Source organism: Vigna unguiculata, chromosome 3 (assembly GCF_004118075.2).
Source record: "Vigna unguiculata cultivar IT97K-499-35 chromosome 3, ASM411807v1, whole genome shotgun sequence".
Lineage (NCBI taxonomy): Eukaryota > Viridiplantae > Streptophyta > Magnoliopsida > Fabales > Fabaceae > Vigna > Vigna unguiculata.
This window is the reverse complement of record NC_040281.1, coordinates 11,031,444-11,052,064: the sequence shown is the minus strand read 5'-3', so window position 1 is coordinate 11,052,064 and position 20,621 is coordinate 11,031,444. Positions and strand designations below refer to the sequence as shown.

At 33.5% G+C, this 20,621-nt stretch overlaps 2 protein-coding genes across 3 annotated transcripts; both read left to right on the top strand.

Annotated features, from left to right (window-relative positions):
* Positions 1–8,366: 8,366 nt before the first annotated feature.
* Positions 8,367–13,399, top strand: LOC114177511. The gene is made up of 6 exons (XM_028062887.1): positions 8,367–8,721; positions 9,013–10,024; positions 10,161–10,348; positions 12,124–12,160; positions 12,396–12,463; positions 12,568–13,399. The coding sequence occupies exons 1-6, from the start codon at positions 8,624–8,626 to the stop codon at positions 13,049–13,051; spliced, it is 1,887 nt and encodes a 628-aa protein (XP_027918688.1). The 5' UTR covers positions 8,367–8,623; the 3' UTR covers positions 13,052–13,399.
* A 1,645-nt stretch (positions 13,400–15,044) lies between these two features.
* On the top strand, positions 15,045–20,319 carry LOC114178977. Of its 2 annotated transcripts, none has more exons than XM_028065144.1 (3): positions 15,045–15,339; positions 16,176–16,338; positions 16,471–20,319. In XM_028065144.1, the coding sequence occupies exons 1-3, from the start codon at positions 15,226–15,228 to the stop codon at positions 20,028–20,030; spliced, it is 3,837 nt and encodes a 1,278-aa protein (XP_027920945.1). In that variant the 5' UTR covers positions 15,045–15,225; the 3' UTR covers positions 20,031–20,319. The 2 variants fall into 2 exon arrangements, with proteins under 2 accessions (XP_027920945.1, XP_027920946.1); XM_028065145.1 differs by having other exon boundaries at positions 15,069–15,339; positions 16,187–16,338.
* The last annotated feature ends 302 nt before the right edge of the window (positions 20,320–20,621 follow it).

Sequence of the window (20,621 nt, the reverse complement as noted above, 5' to 3'; positions counted from 1 at the left end):
ATAAAGTGAAATATATCAGAACAACAGAGGCATCTGATTTTATAAAAAGTTTATAAAAGTAACGGTCAATTTTTAAAAATTTAATAAATTATTATATTTAAAGGGTAAAATCGGTATTTTGAAAAGTGGACACAAAAAGGGGAATCCCCTTTATATATTGTTATAGATAATGTAATGTGCGGTGTTTATTTTTTAAACTATGACGGTTTAATTATTATTATTTATTTTGTGGTGATTGTGGAAATCGTCATAATTTGCATCATGATAAAGTTATATTAATATAACGGTTTAAAGTGAATTGTGGTTCGAAACTTTAAAATCACATTAAATCAACAAACAAAAGAAGTAAGTTTATATAGAGATCAAGTTTGCATTCATATACCTATGTGCACTACAGAAATGGATAAACCTGTTCGGGAAATAATATGATCTTGATCTTTTTGAATTTTTTTATAATTTTTATTGTTTAATTAAATATACACTAACAAAAAAATCGGCTTATATCGTTACTCATTCAACGTCTGCTTAGGAAAAACCTAACATTAAAAATGACCACTCACTACAAGAAAATGTCTTATTAGTAATCAATTTTAGTGACTAAATATTGTTAGTCACTATAGTGACCAATTTAGATATCAATTTACAAAATTAAAATTTATTGGTTACTAAAATAGTTACTAATATAAATAAAAAATTATAATTGGTCACTAAATTTGTCACTAATTAATTAGAGACCAATTTAGTAACTAAGTTATTTTTGTAGCCAAAACTTAGGTAGCTAATTTTTAGTGACCAATTTTCTTTGATAGTCAAAACTATGGTAGCTAATTTTAAAAACCAATTTAGTGACCAATTATAATTTTTTATTCATAATAGTAACTATTTTAGTAACCAATAATTTTTTTACTTTGTAAACTTGTATCTAAATTAGTCATTATAATAACTAACAACTTTTGGTCACTAAAATGAGTTACTAATGAAGCATTTTCTTGTAGTGACTGATTTTTTTTTAATTAAAATGCCAAAATTGACATGGGCTAGCTCTCTCCCTGACGCCAAATACAAAATTGACGTTGGCCTGACATTGAATACAAAATTGGCGTTGGCATGTTGTAGATCAAACATCGAATGATGTTGGCCCTTAAATATTTGACGTCGAAGAAGGTCGGTGTTTCCATATTCAACATCCAAGAACATCGGGGTCCCATAAATTCGACGTCCAAGGATGTCTGCTCCCCAATTACCCGACATCAAACCACTTTAAGTCACTTAAAAAAAACACACGAACCCATTTCCTTTCAATTGTTCCTTCACGCTCCCTCTTTAAAAGGCAAACAATGGTTGTGACGAGGTTTTCGACCACCACGAAAGGTGATTTTTATTTCATTTAACTTAAATGGAAGTTGATTGGCTACCTTGGTGCATATTTTTTAGCATTTTCACCGACTGTTTTGTCCAATGATTTCGCATGGTAGTAGCGTTGTGTTATGAAGCTCCTTCGGTGACGTCCAGCCGCGACGACGACGCGATTTGCAGTGGCCAGTAGATGACGCGATATTGTGTTCTCCCCTCTCTAGTGTTGGCAACGACTCCCCTCCACTCTAGTGGCGACATTGCAATCTTTTGGCCACCTTCTGAGGTTAGTTTGTTGGTTTTGATATACATTGCAATTCTTGATTTGTTAGGATGTGATTTTGGTTGTTTCCTTATTCTTAGGTAAATATTTTTACAAATTTGAGCATTATGTGGAATTAATGTGGAATTTAAAGGGTTTTGCCTTATTTATCCTATAAAAGGATAGACTTGAAATACAAATATAGACATATATGAATTCTATTAGAAAATTGTTTTTTATCTTTGTGAGAGTTTTTGTGGAATTCTGCGTTATAAGAACTCAAATTATGATCTTATCAGGGTAACATATGGTCATTGAACCCATGACTTATTACTCACATTTTCATTTCTCTTGAGTATGGCGTTAATATCCTTCTCCGAACTGAATATCAGAACGAACCCTCTTTGATTCAGTTGGTATTAGAGCTTTAGTTATTGATATTCAGTGAGTTATTTTTTTAATATATATCTTCAATTTTTATTTTATTTTGAGACTTATGCTAAAAGTGCCTTTCAACTCAACGTGGAGGGAAAAAAGGAAAGAAAAGAAAGAGCAAACATATAGAGATAAAGATAAATATGGGGAAAGACATTCTAAAAATATGATGAAAGAGAGAGATGGAGAAAAAGAAAAACACAGAAAAGGAAATTAGTGAGAAAGAGGTTGAAGAGAAAAAGTTGAGAGAGAAAGAAATTGAAGAGGAGTTGAAGAAAATGAAATTAAAAAAAAAAGTTGAGAGAAAAAAAAATGAAGAGGGGTCGAGAGGAAAAGAAATTGATGAGAAGAAGTTGAGATAAAAAGAAATAGAAGATAAAGTGTTGCAAGAAAAACAAACTAAAGAAAAAGAGTTAAGAGAAAAGAAATTCAAGAAAAAAATATAGAATAAAAGAAAAAGAGAGAAATAAACAAAAAAGAAGTTGCAAGTAAAGAGGAAGGAAAATATAATGATATAGATGATGTTTTTTTTTATGCAAATATTGTTTTTTTCACCATTCAACAACGCGAGGAAGAACTTATAGTGAGATGTTGCAAAATATGTTAGTTGGTCTAAATCAATTAATAGCGTGTACATAAATTCTAATTCTAAATTGGAAAGCTAATAAAAGGTGGATCTTGATATTATATGTTTCTGATATTACATGTTTCTCTTGAAAGAAGTGTATTCATGATATTTGAGGACAAATGTATAAGAAAAAAAGGAGGAAATGACATGATCTTTAGGGTTCTTTTGAATTTTCTTGAAATTTTTATTGTTTAATTAAATACAGAAATTATTCATTCATATAATGAAGATTAAATGTAGCATTAATGTGTATTAAATATTCATTATTGATAATTAATGTGGATTGTAGAGGGTATTGTCGAATTTATCCAAGGATACACTTGAAATACAAATATATGATATATATGAATTTTGTCAGAAAATTGAGTTTTGTCTTTGTTAGAGTTGTGAGTTATAGGAACCCCGATTCTGATCTTATCAAGATAACCTATAACGATCATACCCTCATGACTTATCACTCACTTTCTCGTCTTTTTTGGGTGTATCGTCAATATGCTTCCCCAGACTGAATATTAGAACGATTCTATGTCGTGGCTTCTCATCAGTTGGTATCATAGCCCCTCAACTCGATGCCTACTGTAAATCGTTTGTTGACGAGTTTGTTTCAAAGATGAAGAGGAAATTAAAAGAGAATTTTGAGGAGAGAAAAAGGAAAGAAAAGAAAGAGCAAATGTATAAATATAAAGAAAATATGTTTGATGACTATCGGAAAAAATATGCTCCAATTATGATCAAAGAGATAGATAAAGAGGAAAAGAGAGAGAAATTAAAAAAAAAAGAGTTTGGAGAGAAAAAAATTAGAGAAAAGGAGTTGTGAGACAGAGAGATTAAAAGAAAGAGTTGGGAGAGAAAAAATTTAAGAGAAGGAGTTGAAAGAGAAAGAGATTCATAAGGGGTTGAAAGAAAAGGAAATACAAGAAAAAATATATAAAAGAAAAGAGAAAAAAAATAAGTAAACAAAAAAAAAATAGCAAGAAAAAAAAGAAGTAAAATATGATGTTTTTTTTATGCAGATATTACTATTTTGTTCATTCAACAATCTGAGAAAGAGCTTTTTATGAGAAGTTGTTGTAGCAACCAATTATTTAGTCTCAATCAATTAACAATGTGTGCACATATTCTACTAGTACTAAATTGGAGAACTAATAAAAGAATGATCTTTGATCTTGGTATCATATTTTTCTCGAAAAAAGTGTATTCATGACGATCGAGGATGAATGTATTTGAAGAAGAATGGATGGATATGATCTCGAAGGATCTTTTAAGCTTTCTTGTATTTTTATCTTTTAATTAAGTATAGAAAATAATCATTCATATCACGAGGATTAAATGCAACATTACTAGGTGTTAAATATTAGTTATTCATAATTAATGCGGAATTTGTAGGATCTATGCCTAATTCATCTTATAGCCTAATTCATCTTATAAAAAAAGATGTACTTTGTAATATATATGATTCATGCAAATTCTATTAGAATATTGAGTTTTTTCTTTGTGAAAGTTTTGTGGAGTTTCGGGTTATAAGAACACTAATTTTAGTATTATTAAGGTAACTTGTGTCGATCATAGCCCCATGACTTATCACTCACCTCCTCATGTTTATTGAGTGTGGCGTCAATATCCTTCCCCAAATTGAATATCAGAACGGTCATACTTCATGGTTTCTCATTAGGGCACGCACAATGAGGTTGTTTCCGAAGGAAGTTCGTGACACGCAATCAGAAGACCACGAAGTGACACATGACAGTCATAGTTCATGGTCATTAATGATTTAAACGGTGTTAGCAAAAAAGTACTAAATTAAACAAAATTTAGACTTATTTGAACACAAAAACAAAATTAACCAAAAATTGAGACAAAAAAAAATATTTTAAACTTATATGAAAAATGAGACCATTCAAAAAATAATAGTTAAAATCGTCATATTTTGCATGTAAAAACAGTTCTCTTTCATATTATGTTATAAAAAAGTGAAGATTTTGAACAACCATCATATTAAAACCGTTCCAATTGCGTGATTCTTTTTAGTGCATAAAGAATCTCAATTTAAAGTTATCTACCATTTAAAATAAATTAACACAACAATAAACAGTGCCGAAACTTTGTTGGGGGCAGTGGTGGCCATGCCCCCCACAATTTTTAATTTTTTTATATTATATATATATATATATATATATATATATATCAATTATTTTCAATTTTATTAATTTTTAAATTATATGTAACATAATATATTAAAAATTGATTAAGTTAAATTAAGTATCTTTATATTTATTTTATAAGGCATAACATTTAATGTTAATAAACAATAATGAAGAATAAAAATATTTATTAAGATATTTCTTATTTTCTTTCTCATTATATTTTTAAGTTTTTCACAAATTATTATAATCTTACACTCTCACATGTTTTCTTTTTGTTTTGAAAAACAAAAAACAGTTAAATACAAACTTATTATTTTTCCTTTCATTTCTCATTTGTTTTTTTTATTCATGAATAAAAAAAGGTAACTCTCTGGTATCATTTTTTTTTATCACATGAGCCTTACATTCATTTTTTTTTTATGATTATGAGAGAAAATGATTATACTATGTGTTTTTTCATAACTGTTTTATAATTGGAACTTGATTGTCATTGATTTTTTCTTTTAATGACTCTTAATTTTTTATTTTTAATTAAATTATGATAAATTATTTTTTAATCTTAAACTTAAAAGAGAAATATATATATATATATATATATATATATATATTGACGAAGAATAAAATAATAGATTTATTTTTTAAAATTGATAAAAAGAAAACTATCCATGACGATGAAAATAATACAAATTCAATATTTTATCTTTATGTATCCTAAATCATGATACAAATGATCATGTTGTTTAATCAGAGGAACATGTTTTATGTTAATTCTTTGGAATGTGTTTATATTTACATTGAAAAAAATAAGTTGTTGAAAATTTTAGTTTTGATTCAATTGTCGATGAGTTTAAGGATCTAAAAGAATGAAGGAAAATATTTTGTATATGTGTGATTTCTTTTGTAGGTACAGTTATACTAAATTATTTACTCATCTTTACTTTCATTTTTATTGTGTTAGTGATAATAATTAAATATATAAATTTTGAACTTTTGAGTATATTATTTTGGCTTATCCAAAATTTGTGGTCAAGATCCGCCATTAACAATAAAAGATCGACATGACATTTAGCAACACTTAAATAAAATAAAATAATGAACAACATATATTTTTGTATACAAAAATGTTACATGATCTTAAGTCAAAATATGTGCAAAAAGTCTAAATTATTGAATTTCTCAACCTCATATGTTCCAACATAAATGCAATCTTGAAACATTGTTTAACACTAAAAAAAGGTTGACATCTTTGGTTTAAAAATACTATATCAATTCATTTTTAAGTTTGGGGATTATAGTGTATCAAAACTTGGATCATGGATAAATTCCAATTTTTCGTCTAAGTTCAGGACTACAAATATATTTAACCCGATAATACATTTACAAAATATAAGACCAAAAAAAGGTTTTATGAGTAAGGATATTTTCTCTTATTATATTTTATTTTATTCTTTTTAAAATTACGTATTTTCATTTCATAAAATTATCTATAGATAACATTGTCATAGTGACATATAAGTGATTAGGATTGGCAAAAAAATTTGTACCCACATATACCCACTGATAAAATTCATAACGAATATTAAATTGATATCCTTAATGGATATTCATAGGTAATGGGTACACGTATTTAAGGACAGGTACGAATATCATGGTATCTGACCCGCGAATATCCGTTATCTACTCATAATTATATATTTTTTTCTTGGATAATAATTATTAATTAGTTTTATTTTAGTATTTTTTTTAATTAAGTGATTAAAATAAAGTTACTAGTGAAATGAATATTAATTATTGAAGAGTTGTTTAAAATTTGACTTTATGTAGTTTTTATTTTTTATTTAGGCATGTAAATGAAAGTTAATTTTAAAGGAGTTAAATATGTTTTTAATCTATAAACTTTAACGTGAAACTAAAATTCATCAATGTTTAAAACTTTGATACATTTTAGTCCTTAAATTTTAAAAAGCGAATCAATATAGTCTTTATAACCAGAGGTGGACCTCTGTTATGACCGGGGAGCCACGCCTCACCCAAAGTTTTTTTTTTTATATATAATTTAAAAAGGTATTTTTATATTATTATATTTTTATATAAACTTAGTTTAATCTTTTTTTAAATTTAAAAATCTGGCTCTTTATTGTTACTTTTTTTACTCTTTTTTTATGTCTCTCTCTTTCTTACCTCCATCTCCTACTCTCCTCATTTTTCTATCTCAATTTTCATCATCAATCTTTTATTATTTTCAAAATCAAATTGTACCACGATAAGATTAAGGAGTTAAAAAATATTTTGGATTAAATAATTTTTTCTTTTGAGTAAATTCCTTTTTTATCCCTTTTTTCGAAATAATATATTTTACTCTTGTATGTGACTTTTCTATGCTCTAGACATATCTCTATTCGTTAGAGATTATAAAATCATGCTCTAGTTGTTTATCAAACTCTTTTTGTGTAAATAGAGCTATTTTAGACTTTGAAGTTGGGTAAGGGAATAACAATATTAAGAACATATTTTAAGGTCAAGGAAGTTAATCATCTAGAAGATGTTAATTTTCTTAAAATATTAAGTTTTGGTTTTGAGATTTAATATGGGGTATTCATAATTTTATTTTTAATATATTATTACTGATGATAAACTTTATGTTACACTTATATATAGATTAATTACTATATATAAGTATTAGCATCTTCATAATAAAATCTGTTATTATTACACTTATTATTTTTTATATATTTTGAAGGCTGGTAAAATTATTATATTCATTCGTTTTAAAAATTTGAATATTAAAATATATCAAAATTTCATACATGAATGAATTAATGTAATTGACACCAAGGAAGATGTATTAGCATCTTCAAAGAAAAATGAGAGAAGAAGTTATAGTCTTAAAGAGAAGGTAGAGGAAACTACTTTAAACAGATAAATGTTTTTATGATAATGGTTTAAACGATTTTTATGCGAGACAAGTAATCCATAGACCCTTTAACCAACCAAATTCGTTGTTATCTCCATAAATAATTAAATAAAAAACAATTATTAAAAATAATAGTTTTTTTTATAAAATTAATTTTCAATAGATATTAATTATTATTGTTATTATTGTTGATTATTAATTATAGAAAGTCGTACAAATTTTGACAAGAAAATTAATAGTTATGAGACATTTTTTGTAAAAAAAATAATGTGTTAGTTCTGTCATTCTCTTTGCTCTATTATGGTATAAATAAATGATATAATTACGTAAAAGTTAATGTTAAAATTATAATTACCTTAAAATAGATAATCTTAATTTGATGTTAATTAGCGTGCATTTTAAATAAGCGATCATTATCATTTAATCTTTAATGTTTTATTTTAAACTGTTAGACCAAAATCACTAATCTTAAAATATTAAAAAGTAAATATCTGTAGTTCGAAATATGAAATCATAGCTAATTATAAATTTTAAAAAGAAGATCAAGGGGTATTTTATAAAGAAAAATAAATTCCAAAATAAAATAAAATAGAATAAAATAATTGTTCAGAGAATATCATTCACAATCATTCTCAACACAACACTCTTCTTCACTTTTGTTTCGCACCCCAAACCAAACCCAATACCAATAGTAGTCGCGTTCGTGTTTCCGTTGTTCTCTGCTTCTCCATTCCCACTCGTGGGGTTACCCTCCTTACTCTTCCCTTTTCTTCCCCTTCGCTTCCAGCAGCAACCACCACCCTTAATTTCAGGATTTGGGACTGAGATTCTTCTCTTCACTTTTTTTTTTTTTTAATTTTTTTTTTTTTAATTTTTTGTGAGGGAGAATGTCGAAGAAGAAAGTTAGCGGCAACACCATGACGCTCAAGGACTTCCATGGCGGTTCTATACCCTCTGATCTCCCTCTACCTTCTGCTCCTGGCGTGTAAGTACCACCCCTTTAATGTTTTTCCCTTGTTTTCAATCCATGTATTTTAATTTGTGATCTTTCTGTGTTAGTTCGATGTGTCTTCGATTATTCGCAAATGGGTACCCCTGTTGATGTTGTGGTTGTGCAAATAAAAAACGAAGGGGTGTGTATTTGAGGAATTAGATCTGTGGATTTAAATCGTACATCATTTCTGTTTCCGTTTAGTATGGTGAGGTTTCTTCGTGATGGATCTGTTTGTGCAATGTCTTACCTTTTTTTTTTTTGGTTATTTTTGGTATTTTGCAGGACTGTGAGGCCTTCAGATCGTTCTGGTTTTGATCGGCCTTCGGCGTGGGGGACGCAGATGGGGCGGTCGGATCATTGGTCTCGGCCGCACACGTCGCCGGCAACTAGGCATTACGATGATAAAAGCCCGTTTCTGTCACACACTACCCCGATTGGCAGGAATTTTGATGAGGATGAGAGGAAGCCCCTTGATGGCGTTTCGGTGCCTCGGAGGACAATCAGTGATGAGAGCATTCGTGGTGGTCCTCCTTCTCGTGTTGAGGTGAGACCGGAGTATGGACTGGGAGGGAGTTCATTAGGCAGGCAAGTGACTCCAGTGTCTCAAACTCCTGTTGGGATGGGTAACTCATACTCGGCGAGGCTTACCGATGCAGTGCACGTAGGGATGAATCCTCAGAGTTTAGGAGGTAGTAAGGAGCAGGGAACTGGTGGTAGTGGTGGTGGTGGTTATCCGAATGCATGGTCGATGAGGAAAGAAGTGGCAAGTGCTGTTGAGCCGGAGCAACCCGCTTGGTCTAGTGCTAGTGCTGCCTCCAAGTTGGCTCATGCAAGTGCTCTTGAGAAGGTGTCTTCTGGTAGATGGCAGTCAAAGGCTGTACATTATCAGGCAGATGCTGAGATTGTTAGATCTCCTGAAGTGGAGAATAGACCACGTGTTAATGGTGGTGTTGCCTATAATAGGATGGATGCGGTTGGTGAAAAGGAGCACTATGATGCTATGCTAGCAAGACATGCTGAACGGGGCTTAGGCATTGATAATCAGATGCAAGGTGGTAGGAATGAGTTACTAAATTATGAAAGGTCTGGGGTTTCCAGGTATTCAGATGTACGACCTACAAGTGCACCTTATCACTCTGATGGGGTTCAGCTGTCTCGAAACGAGGGAAGAATTGTTGGGTCTGACTTGCAGCACCCTATGCCTTCTGAACCAACTGAGCGACCTAAACTGAAGTTGCTACCAAGGGCAAAGCCGCTGGAAAATTCAGAACATGCTGCTATGGAGTATGCGCAGGTATTCACAAGTTCAGCTTACAAGATTCCTTTCCACAGGAGTTTTTTTTATCTCTATTTGTTGCAGGGGATTCGGTGATTAACTTTTATTTAGTCTTATGGTTGCTTTATGGATTCTATTATTTGCTTTATGGTAGGGTAATCGTCAGGTTAATGATTCTGGTCATGTTGAAACTGTTTATCTGGCACATGGCCATGCCAATATTGCAAAGCCTGTATCAGCTGGATCTGACAGTGGTAAGGACTCAGGACAGCGTCCCAAGCTGAATTTGAAGCCTCGGTCTCATCCCGTTGAACAGTTGGACGGAAACAGTGAAAGAGACAGGTCAGTTGTGTGAGGCTGTCAATTTAGGAATTTTTAACTTCTGTTTGTATCTATTATATGGTATTTATGCTGTCTGTGAAAGTGACACATTGCCAGTTGGTTCAAAACATTGTGAACTATTGCCATAGCAAACTATTTCCATAGCAGATGCTTGAACATGTATATTATAAGAATGGACGCTCATTATTTCTCTTAAACCCAATACAGTAGTAATACTCCAAACGTGCACATGAAAGGAGAAGGTTATTTTGTTTTAAGCTAACTAAATTTGATATTTGATAGAACATACATATTGGGTTTTCCAAGGGGGTTCATGTGTCAGGTCAACTCCAAAACTAAATACAATCCACCTATTACAAGTAGTTTAGGGATTTAGGTTGCCTTCATTGGAACAACTCGAATATTTTCTGTTTAGCGTGATCAGGAAGAAAGCCAGGTGTGATTCCAACACTTACCACTGAGGCACACTTGCACATACACCCAGAAAGCACAAGAAAGACATTCCATGCCTATAATTTCTAAGTGAATTTTAAAATTGTAATGAAAATAACAAAAGAGGGGATTGCGTGCACATTTCATGTCTTCATGATTCTTGTATGTTCTTGATAGGAATATTAATTTCATTCTTCCTGTTCATTAGATCAGAATTATGGAAAATATTAGAAGTTTCATTCGTGATTTGTTGCTTTCAAAATGCCATATTTTGGAGTAAGAGTTGTGCTCCCTAAATTCGAAAAGTGATGGAGGAGAGAATTAGGGAGGTGAGACACTGGAAGAGAAGTGGTTTTAATTCTTAAAACACTAATAGATTGGTCACTTGACCATAGAACAAATGTCTGCAATATCCTTCGTTTTAAGGAACAGTGGAATTATATTTTTTTTACTGTTAAAATGTGGTGATGCTAGCGTTTTCAAAAGAAAGTAAGTTGGTATTCCCCAGTATAAACCAGAAAGAAATTTATCCCTGGAGTTTTTAAACTTAGCTATTCATCAGTTAACTCCTTGACGAGCCATCCAGCTTCCTCTATTTCTGTCTGACCATCTGCACCTTCTACATTTAATAGTAAACAAAATTGAAGAGGCCATGGAATTACATTTACACATTGTACATATGGAAATATGTTATACTATAGGTAGCAATAGTTCTATTCTATGTGTGTTTGTATCCTTTTCACCCATTCAAATTTAGTTAGTACATATTAAAATTTTGGAGCAGTCAGGTAGATTTGGCTTAGGGCTTGCCTCATGCTGGCCCTTAAATTCACATTACATGTTTATCAAGCCTTTTGGTATTATAATTAGTAGCAAAGATACATCAATGCCTCCGAATAAAAAACTTCTAAATAGTGCTATTATCGATTCTTATGTTTGCTTTTAACTTCGAGAATAGTTGTTTTATATTTGCTTTTATTCTTGTCCTATAAGGAATTCTTTATGTTTGCTTCTCATTATAGATATGTTTGTTAAGGGCCCTCATAACATAGAGAATGTGTGCCTCGTTTTTTGTTTTCTTCAACTAGTGTATGTAACTCCTATATTTTAGGATTGTAAGAGTAACCAAGCATTATATATTATTGAATTCAGCCACGTTTCAATCATGGCCTACTTTAACCAAATATTATATCTTGGATTGGGATTCTCGAACTTTTTGATGTCTTCGATATTTTCTCGTGTCTGTGCTCAATACATAAATAGGGCTACTTTCAGAAAGTTTATTTGTTTAATTATTTGTGGCTTCTTGTATAATAATGGAATGACCGATGCATATGTTTCAGGAATGCTTTATTTGGTGGAGCTCGCCCACGAGAATTAGTATGTTTTTTTCCTTGTATTATCCTAAAGGCCAGTTAGAATTCATGCTTTACCTTTATTATTGTTGTTTTTATCCTGTTAAAATCACCCTACTCAATATGGGTGGAATACTTTATTTTCCTATAATTAGTGTGTCTTATAATGGCAACTGCTGCTACTGACATTACTTTTCTTTCATTTTGTCCGTGCTTGGCTTCTGTTTTCATCCTGATAATGTTAGTAACCTTTTCCACAGGTGTTGAAGGAGCGAGGGATTGATGATGTGTCAATCAACAGTTATGATGTGGTGGAGCATTCAAATAGGTAAGGACTTGTTCTGTCTGTCTGTACGCTATACCATTTAACTTAATGGTCATCCTAGTCTGATACAATTCTTGCTAATTACCAATAAATCTTATTGCTTGAAGGGTTGAAAACAACATTTTGAGGGCTGAGAAACATCATCCTGAACATGCAAGCCAGAGCCGGTACAGTGAAAAGACTGAGGATGCTCATCTCGATCAAAGGACTGGCAGAAAAGCTGAAAGGAAGGAGCAAAAGGTAGATGGTGAAAGGGTTCATGCACAGAGAAGAAATTGGCGGGGTGATACTCGGAGAACTGTGAGGGAGACTGATAGGCCACAGGCTTCTGAGAGACAACCTTCACCTGAGACATGGCGCAAGCCTGTGGAGCAGCAGCCTAAAGGATCTCCAGGTGCTGCTGGTATACGGTATGGTAGAGCTGCTTCAGCTGTTGAACTTGCACAAGCATTCTCGAGATCTGTATCAGATCCAAAAGTAAATGATAGGTTTTCTGGTCAAAGGGGACTGAACACAGGCAGCAGCAGGACACAAGTGCCTTTTTCACGGCTTGTTGGTCCTACATCAAGGCCTCAGATCAATGGTTATTAAATCTTTGGTGGATAATTGGGACTCACTGAAGACCACTTTCTGGGAGAGACTATTGAATTCGTGCAAAGTGGATTGCCAAGCACTTCATGGAGTGGCTGTACTTTTCACTATTTTCTCCTCATTCTCAACAAACACGAGTGAGTGAGAAGATTTAAACATAGAACTAGTTATGACAATACCAATTTACAATCACCATGTTTTATTGTTTTTATTTATTGCCCCGTATCATTTCTCGCCTAGAAACTAATTTTTTCTGTCTTTGTGGTGAAGGTGAAAGGGCTGTTGCCTAATTAAGACATTGTAGCATGATTAACACCATAAAATTGTTCGTTTTAGTTTCATCATCAATTAGCTAGCTGCTATCTTGGCCATTTTATGGATATCCTTATCACAGATTTATAGTTTTTCAACAATTAATCATCATGTATTTTATCCGCAAAGCAATTATTTTTACCAGTAAATCAATCAAATGTTGAAGTTCGTAATATTGTGTATTGATGCACAATGGAAATAAGTTTCCGTTCCATACAAAAATTGCAAAATGAATATGGTAACAATGCAAACTTGCAGTGGGTGACAGAAATTTGTGTGTTGTATGAGGGAGAAGTAAAAGTCCTATTCACACATTTATCTGATAATTGGACAATTCAAGTATAATATACTAATTAACATGCCATCACTATTTGCTTATTCAAGTCCTAATCTGAAACAAAAACACCAAGGTCCCTCGCTCTATCATCAATTTCATGAATTAATGTAACTAAGGTACTAACTTTAGAAGAGAGAATATTCTAACAGTGATAAATTATTTTTACCTTATCCTAAGTACACAAATAATTAGCTGTCTTATTTCCTTTATAATTTCCCAATCAAAACAATGCAAAGATTATGAATGAAAGAAGAAAAACAATCAATTATCATCAATCGAATAGAAACAATTGTAGCAATTACATTAAACCAACAGAAGGAAACACTATGTGATTCAACCATGAATGAAGAATCAATGGAAGAAGAATATTTAGGCATGTATGTTGTCCACAACTTTATGCCTTTGAAACGTATGAAATCAAGGCCTTAATAATGTCCAAAATTTACCTTTTACAGGTAGTGGACATTTCATGTTACTTGGACTTTTATAAATGGAAGTGCTTCAGCTATCAAAACTTATGTTTTGTACGGATTGACATCCAATTCAGACAATTGCATCGCCGATGTCAACATCTGTAATGGTATTTTTTTAGCGAAAAAAAAATGTGCAATACAATATAAAATAAAGGATCTGGAGGCCGCGGCCATGTAATGCCAATTAATTAGAAAAGGAGAAAAGAGAAAAAAAAAATGACGGATATGAGAGGGAAAATGAGTTGATGCTACATAAAAGGAAATTAGGTCAAATTCAAAATTGGGGATGCAGAGTGGGTTGTTGTATTAAATATAGGAGAAAGAAAATTTACTCTTTACCTTTTACTGTGAAGGGTAAAGTAGAAACTAAATCAGCTTTTAAAAATATAGGAGAAACCATTTGAGGTGCCTGGAAAAACCCTCAACTTCTTATCCAAGGACAGACCTATGTCTCAAGGTTAGTCTTAGATCAACTAGGATTAGAGTATCATTTTTTATGCCATGTTACATTCACTTGTTAGAGTTTCACTTATTTATATAAAATAAAATTTAAGCATAAAAATTAACTAAATTACTTAACATTTTATTTGAAATTTGTCAAATACTTAAAAATATTAAATTTTTAATAAAAAATAAAAAAAATGTTATATATATATATATATGTATGTAATATACAATAGAAATATTAATCAAGGGATTTTTATAAAAGAAAGAAAGAAAATTGTGGTGCGTGAATAGGAAAAGGAGGTGTGAAAATAACATGTGCCAAGTTTAGCCCGTTACTTCCATGCTTGATCTTTTTGGATTGATCGAACAAAAAATGTGTTTTAATTTTTTATAATTAAAAGAAAAGAAAATGCGGTGCGACGACGTACTTTACATCGACCCAATAGGAGCAACTCCGCGTGAACTCGTTCTGCGATCCATCGTCGTTTTTCTTTCCTTCTCCATCGTTAGACTCTCACTTTGACAAAACCCGATTTTCTGTTTTCTCCATTTTCTTTTGTCATTTCGGGGCCTTTCGATCTTCAGAAGACTATAAGAGGAACAACATGTTGGAGAAGATTGGGTTGCCACCGAAGCCTTCGCTCCGAGGGAATACTTGGGTGGTTGACGCTTCACACTGCCAGGGATGTTCCTCTCAGTTCACCTTCATCAATCGCAAGGTTGATTTCAGTTATCATTTTTCATTTGGATTAATTTTTTTTTTCGTGGAGGAGGTTTCTTAGTAAACACAGAAACTTTTCGCAATTAGAGAGAAGACCCATGATTTATTTTCCGTTTCGAATGTTTGATTTTATGTGGGTATTTCAGGGAATCTTAGAGTCGTTAAATTTTCGCTCATTTATTATTCATGAATAATTATAACTTGGTGGCTGTTGTCGTTATTCGTTGTGTGTTTATGCTTGAATTGTGCAGATACTTAATTTCGTTGAGTTAGTACGTTCGTTTATGAAAAGTGATTAACTCAGTCCAGTATGTCGTTGATCTGTTTGGGATAATCTGGTTTGGCTGATTGATTTTCTTAATCAGCGTTAATTGGATTGAATTGCTGTGATTACAAGAAATATTGTGTAACAAATCTCTTTGTTCTGTGAAGCCATGTCTCATAGGGGCTACTCATTTTCCTCTTAGTAATGTATATGCAAGATTTTGCTTCCTAAACTAATTCATGTCAAGTTAGAAAATATATTGTCCATGTCATGTGACAGTGTTTGAATTCTCCTTCCTTTGTGCATTGCATCTGTAAAGTTAGAGAGATTAACTCACCGTGTACGAAGCGTCCCCAGTTGAATCCTTTTAATAAACTGTAGTTGTGAATCTTAATGGAATCCTTGGTTACAATAAATGAATAAAATGCTAGTCGACATCATTTCATAATTTTTGTGCGAAGCATAAGACTATGTTCCATGTTTGCTTATGAATCTGATTGAACTCAAACTGAATTCTTTGTCCAAAATTTATTTATTTACATTGTTTGCAATTTTCTCTTACGTTTCAGCATCACTGTAGGAGGTGTGGAGGGATCTTTTGCGGCAGTTGTACTCAGCAAAGAATGGTTTTACGTGGACAAGGTGATTCACCTGTGCGTATCTGTGAACCTTGTAAGAAGCTAGAAGAGGCAGCACGGTTTGAATTGCGACATGGACGTAGACCTGGGAGAGGTATTTTTATTTATTTTTCTTCATATGGCTTTCAGGCTGTGCTATTTTACGCTAAACTAGACCTCCTGTATTTCACTTTTGTTATTATTTCACGGTTCCGTACTTTTTGAATGTTAATTTCAATTTATCCAGGGAGCTTGAAATCAGCACCTAATGATGAAGATGAAGTTTTGAACCAAATTCTTGGTCAAACCAGCGACAAAGTTGCTAGCAGACAAAAATCAGTTGGTATTGCATCTTCTTCAAGCACATCCAATGATGATGGAGAGATACAAAACATTGTCTCGAATGGTAAACCTAATCTTTTGGGTATTGATTTGGGATCCACCACTCCTGAAGAGTTACGTAAGCAAGCTTTGGAAGAAAAAAAGCAGCATAGAATTCTTAAAGGAGAGGGGAAATCTGGGGAGGCGATGAAAGCTTTTAAGAGAGGGAAGGAGCTTGAGAGGCAGGCTGATGCTTTGGAAATTCATTTAAGGAAGGTGCGGAAGAAGAGTTTACCTTCGGGAAACTTGTCTGATTTACATAACAAAGGAAATCCTGTAGAGTCTGACAGAAAAACAAAGTCACTCTCTCATGTGGGCAGAGAAAAGGATGATCTTACTTCTGAACTTAGAGAACTGGGATGGTCAGATATGGATATACGTAATGAAGAGAAAAAGCCAGCAAACTTAAGTTTGGAGGGTGAACTCTCGTCACTAATTGGAGAAATCTTTACAAAATCTGGTGAACAAAAGGTTAGCAGGATTGACAAGTCCCAAGTTGTTGCTCTGAAAAAAAATGCTCTACTGCTGAAGCGCGAGGGTAAGCTTGCAGAAGCCAAGGAGGAACTAAAAAGAGCTAAAATTTTAGAAAAGGAACTTGAAGAACAGGAACTCCTTGCTGGGGCTGAAGATTCTGATGATGAGCTATCAGCATTAATTCGGGGCATGGATGATGATAAAGAATTACCAAATCTGCATGATCATGGACATGGTTTTGATTTTGAACGCCTTTTGGCCACTTCTGATGACCTTGACGGTAACTTTGAAGTGACTGATGAGGATATGATGGACCCTGAAATAGCTGGCGCTTTGGAATCATTAGGCTGGACTGAACCTGAAAATACATCTTCCAAGTCTCAAACCTTTAACAAAGAAGCATTGCTTGATGAAATTCAGTCTCTTAAAAGAGAGGCTCTTAATCAAAAGCGAGCAGGTAATGCTGAAGAAGCAATGACATTCCTGAAAAAGGCAAAGTTATTAGAAAGGGACCTTAACAGCTCTATACCCGAAGACTATAATAATATGTCTCAAAAATCCACACCCTTAAGGAAAAGTGTGCATTCGGAAATTTCTGGTAATGGATCAGACTCCATTAAACTGGATGAGAGAAATACAAGTGCCACTAATAATGTTTCTTCTACTGTGGCACCAAAAAGTAGATTGATGATTCAAAGAGAACTTTTGAGTGTGAAAAAGAAGGCTCTTACACTAAGAAGGGAAGGGAAAATGAATGAAGCAGAAGAAGAAATGCAGAAGGGTGCTGCACTTGAACGGCAGCTGATGGAGATGGATAAGGCATCAAGCCTCAAAACATTACATACAAACACTGCTGATAATGTTCCGATTACAGTACATAAGCATGATGATTTTAGTATAAATCTTCCACATGAGGAAGGAGGTGAAGATGATGTGACAGATCAAGATATGTCTGATCCCACATATCTTTCACTCCTTAGGGACATGGGTTGGAATGACGACAATAAGGAACTTTCTAACTCAAGCAAGCCTTCGAAGAAAGATGATAATCATTTTGTTCCTGTAAATGATACTTCTCCAAGTAAGCATTCTACAAATATCTCAGTTCAAGCTCCAAGAAGTAAAGTTGAAATTCAGAGGGAACTCTTGGGTTTGAAGAGAAAGGCCCTTGCTCTCAGGCGTGAAGGGAAAGTTGAGGATGCAGAAGAAGTTCTTAAAACGGCCAAATCATTAGAAGCACAGATGGTTGAGATGGAAGCTGCAAAGAATAAAGCACAGGTTGTGGCCACTGTGATGAAAGACAAACTTCTCAATGCTCCAGTTGATGAAGAAAGTGATGTGGTTGTTTCGGAAGAGGATATGCATGACCCAACATTGAATTCAATTCTTACTAATCTAGGGTGGAAGGATGATGAATCTGAACCTGTGACCCTAAAAGCAGAGCCAGTTAAGGAAGCTACTGATAGGTCTGCACATACTATGGATCTATCTGCGCCTGATTTGTCTTCAAGCATTCCTGCTGCAGCTTCAAGAAATAAGGGAGAGATTCAAAGAGAACTTTTAGTATTGAAAAGGAAGGCACTTGCATTAAGGCGCAAGGGAGAGATAGAAGAGGCTGATGAAATTTTAAGGCAGGCCAAAACTTTGGAAGCCCAACCAGAAGATTTTGGGAACCAGAACAAGGACTTGTCACTTAATGTTTCTAAGGATAAACAGTCTCTTCCATCTGAATCGGTTGATTTTCGGGAAAGGAATGGAAATTTGGGAGTTGCTACTGATGTTGATAATGCTTCAGCCGCCTCGTCTGTGGTTTGGTCAAGTAAGAATAGTTCTGAATCAACATTCGGTTTAGAAAGAATCAACAATGAGACAAATATTCCCATCTTAAGGAAGTCTGATAATTTACTTCCTGCAACCTCTCACTTGGCAGATGGTAAGCATTCATTGACTGCTGAGGAGAGTACTTCAAGTGAAAATCTTTCGAAAAAGATGAAAGCGGAAAACAACGACGGTCATAGCTACTCAGCTGGCCACTCTATGGATGCGCTAGAATTACATTCTGGTGACGGTAGTAACAGTTCTGAAATATTGACTCAAAAACATAAAGAACTTGCTTCGGCTAATTCATCTCGAGCTGGGTCTGCTATTCACTTGGACTCTTCAAAGAATTTCAGCCAGCATACTGATGTAGTTGAAAAGCCAAACATAAACAAGTCAAATTCTGTACAGGATTATGCTTCTCAGCACCACCTTACCTTGCGTCAGGAAATTTTGGCTCATAAAAGGAAGGCAGTTTCTTTGAAAAGGGAGGGGAAACTATCAGAAGCTAAGGAGGAACTCTCGCAAGCCAAGCTGTTAGAGAAGCGATTGGAAGATGGAAGTATGCAGGCAGACACTGGCTTTGTGAGCAATGTTTCCCAGGCGTCAAATGTTGTAGAGAAGAAACAGGAATCATCAAATGTTAGTTCAAAACCATTGAGTAGTCGTGAACGATTCAAATTGCAGCAGGAATCTCTGGGGCATAAACGACAGGCCCTAAAGCTACGGAGGGAAGGCCGGACAGAGGAAGCAGAAGCTTTGTTTGAACGGGCAAAGGCAATTGAAACCCAGTTGGAGGAGTTGACAGCTCAAGATTCTAATAAGTTAGATGGTGTAGATGATGTCACTGTTGAGGATTTTCTTGATCCTCAACTCTTATCTGCTCTGAAAGCTGTTGGACTTAATGATGTAGGCGTTGTTGTATCAAAAGCCCCAGAAAGACAAGAGACCGTGAAACCCAATGCTAAAGTTGAAAACTCTAACCAAGAGAGAATTCAGCTAGAAGAAAGAATCAAAGAAGAAAAAGTTAAGGCACTTAATTTGAAACGTTCTGGGAAACAAGCCGAAGCCTTAGATGCTCTTCGACGTGCCAAATTGTATGAAAAGAAGCTAAATTCATTAACCTCTGGTTGATGAAGTAAATACTGTAACTTCATGGTGGGAAGTCTTCCCTTGTTCAAATTGGTAGTTGCTCTGAGGTTAGTTGAATTTGTGAACTTTCATTAAAGGGGGACTTGAAGGTGCCCAGGAGGTTGCTCCTTCCCTTATTACACATGCATGTTTTGCTTTATTATGCTCATAAATACTGGAGAATGTATACATGATCATTTGCTAGTTACAATTTTCAGTTGTGCTTCTAAACATGAATCAATGTTGTATAATATGTTTACATTTAAATTTATATAAATGGCCATTCCCACGACATATTGCAGGAACGTGACCTTCATTTTCACCTAAAAGCTGCTCTCAATATTCCCATTTGTATGGACCCTTTTTACGGCAGATATAACTTATAGTTTAGATCTTTCTTATCCATTTTCCTTTTAAAATAGCTTCGTTGCTGTTGCACTGGTGGCGATCTATGACTGTGTATACCACTGCAAATTGTAGTGACTTTTGGATACAGCTAGGTAATCCAGAAAGAATATATCCAATCTGGGATTGAGGATTTGCGTTCCGGACCCAATTCTATTTCGCAATGGAAATGTTTGCTGTTTTGAGTTT

What these genes read in the sequence shown, in the direction of transcription:
- LOC114177511 (XM_028062887.1), top strand. Translation starts at nt 8,624, where the DNA reads ATGTCGAAGAAGAAAGTTAGCGGCAACACCATGACGCTCAAGGACTTC. An exon ending in CTACCTTCTGCTCCTGGCGT is followed by an intron (nt 8,722 to 9,012) that starts GTAAGTACCACC and finishes GGTATTTTGCAG; the next exon opens with GACTGTGAGGCCTTCAGATC. An exon ending in GGAAACAGTGAAAGAGACAG is followed by an intron (nt 10,349 to 12,123) that starts GTCAGTTGTGTG and finishes CATATGTTTCAG; the next exon opens with GAATGCTTTATTTGGTGGAG.
- LOC114178977 (XM_028065144.1), top strand. Translation starts at nt 15,226, where the DNA reads ATGTTGGAGAAGATTGGGTTGCCACCGAAGCCTTCGCTCCGAGGGAAT. An exon ending in TCACCTTCATCAATCGCAAG is followed by an intron (nt 15,340 to 16,175) that starts GTTGATTTCAGT and finishes CTTACGTTTCAG; the next exon opens with CATCACTGTAGGAGGTGTGG. An exon ending in TGGACGTAGACCTGGGAGAG is followed by an intron (nt 16,339 to 16,470) that starts GTATTTTTATTT and finishes CAATTTATCCAG; the next exon opens with GGAGCTTGAAATCAGCACCT.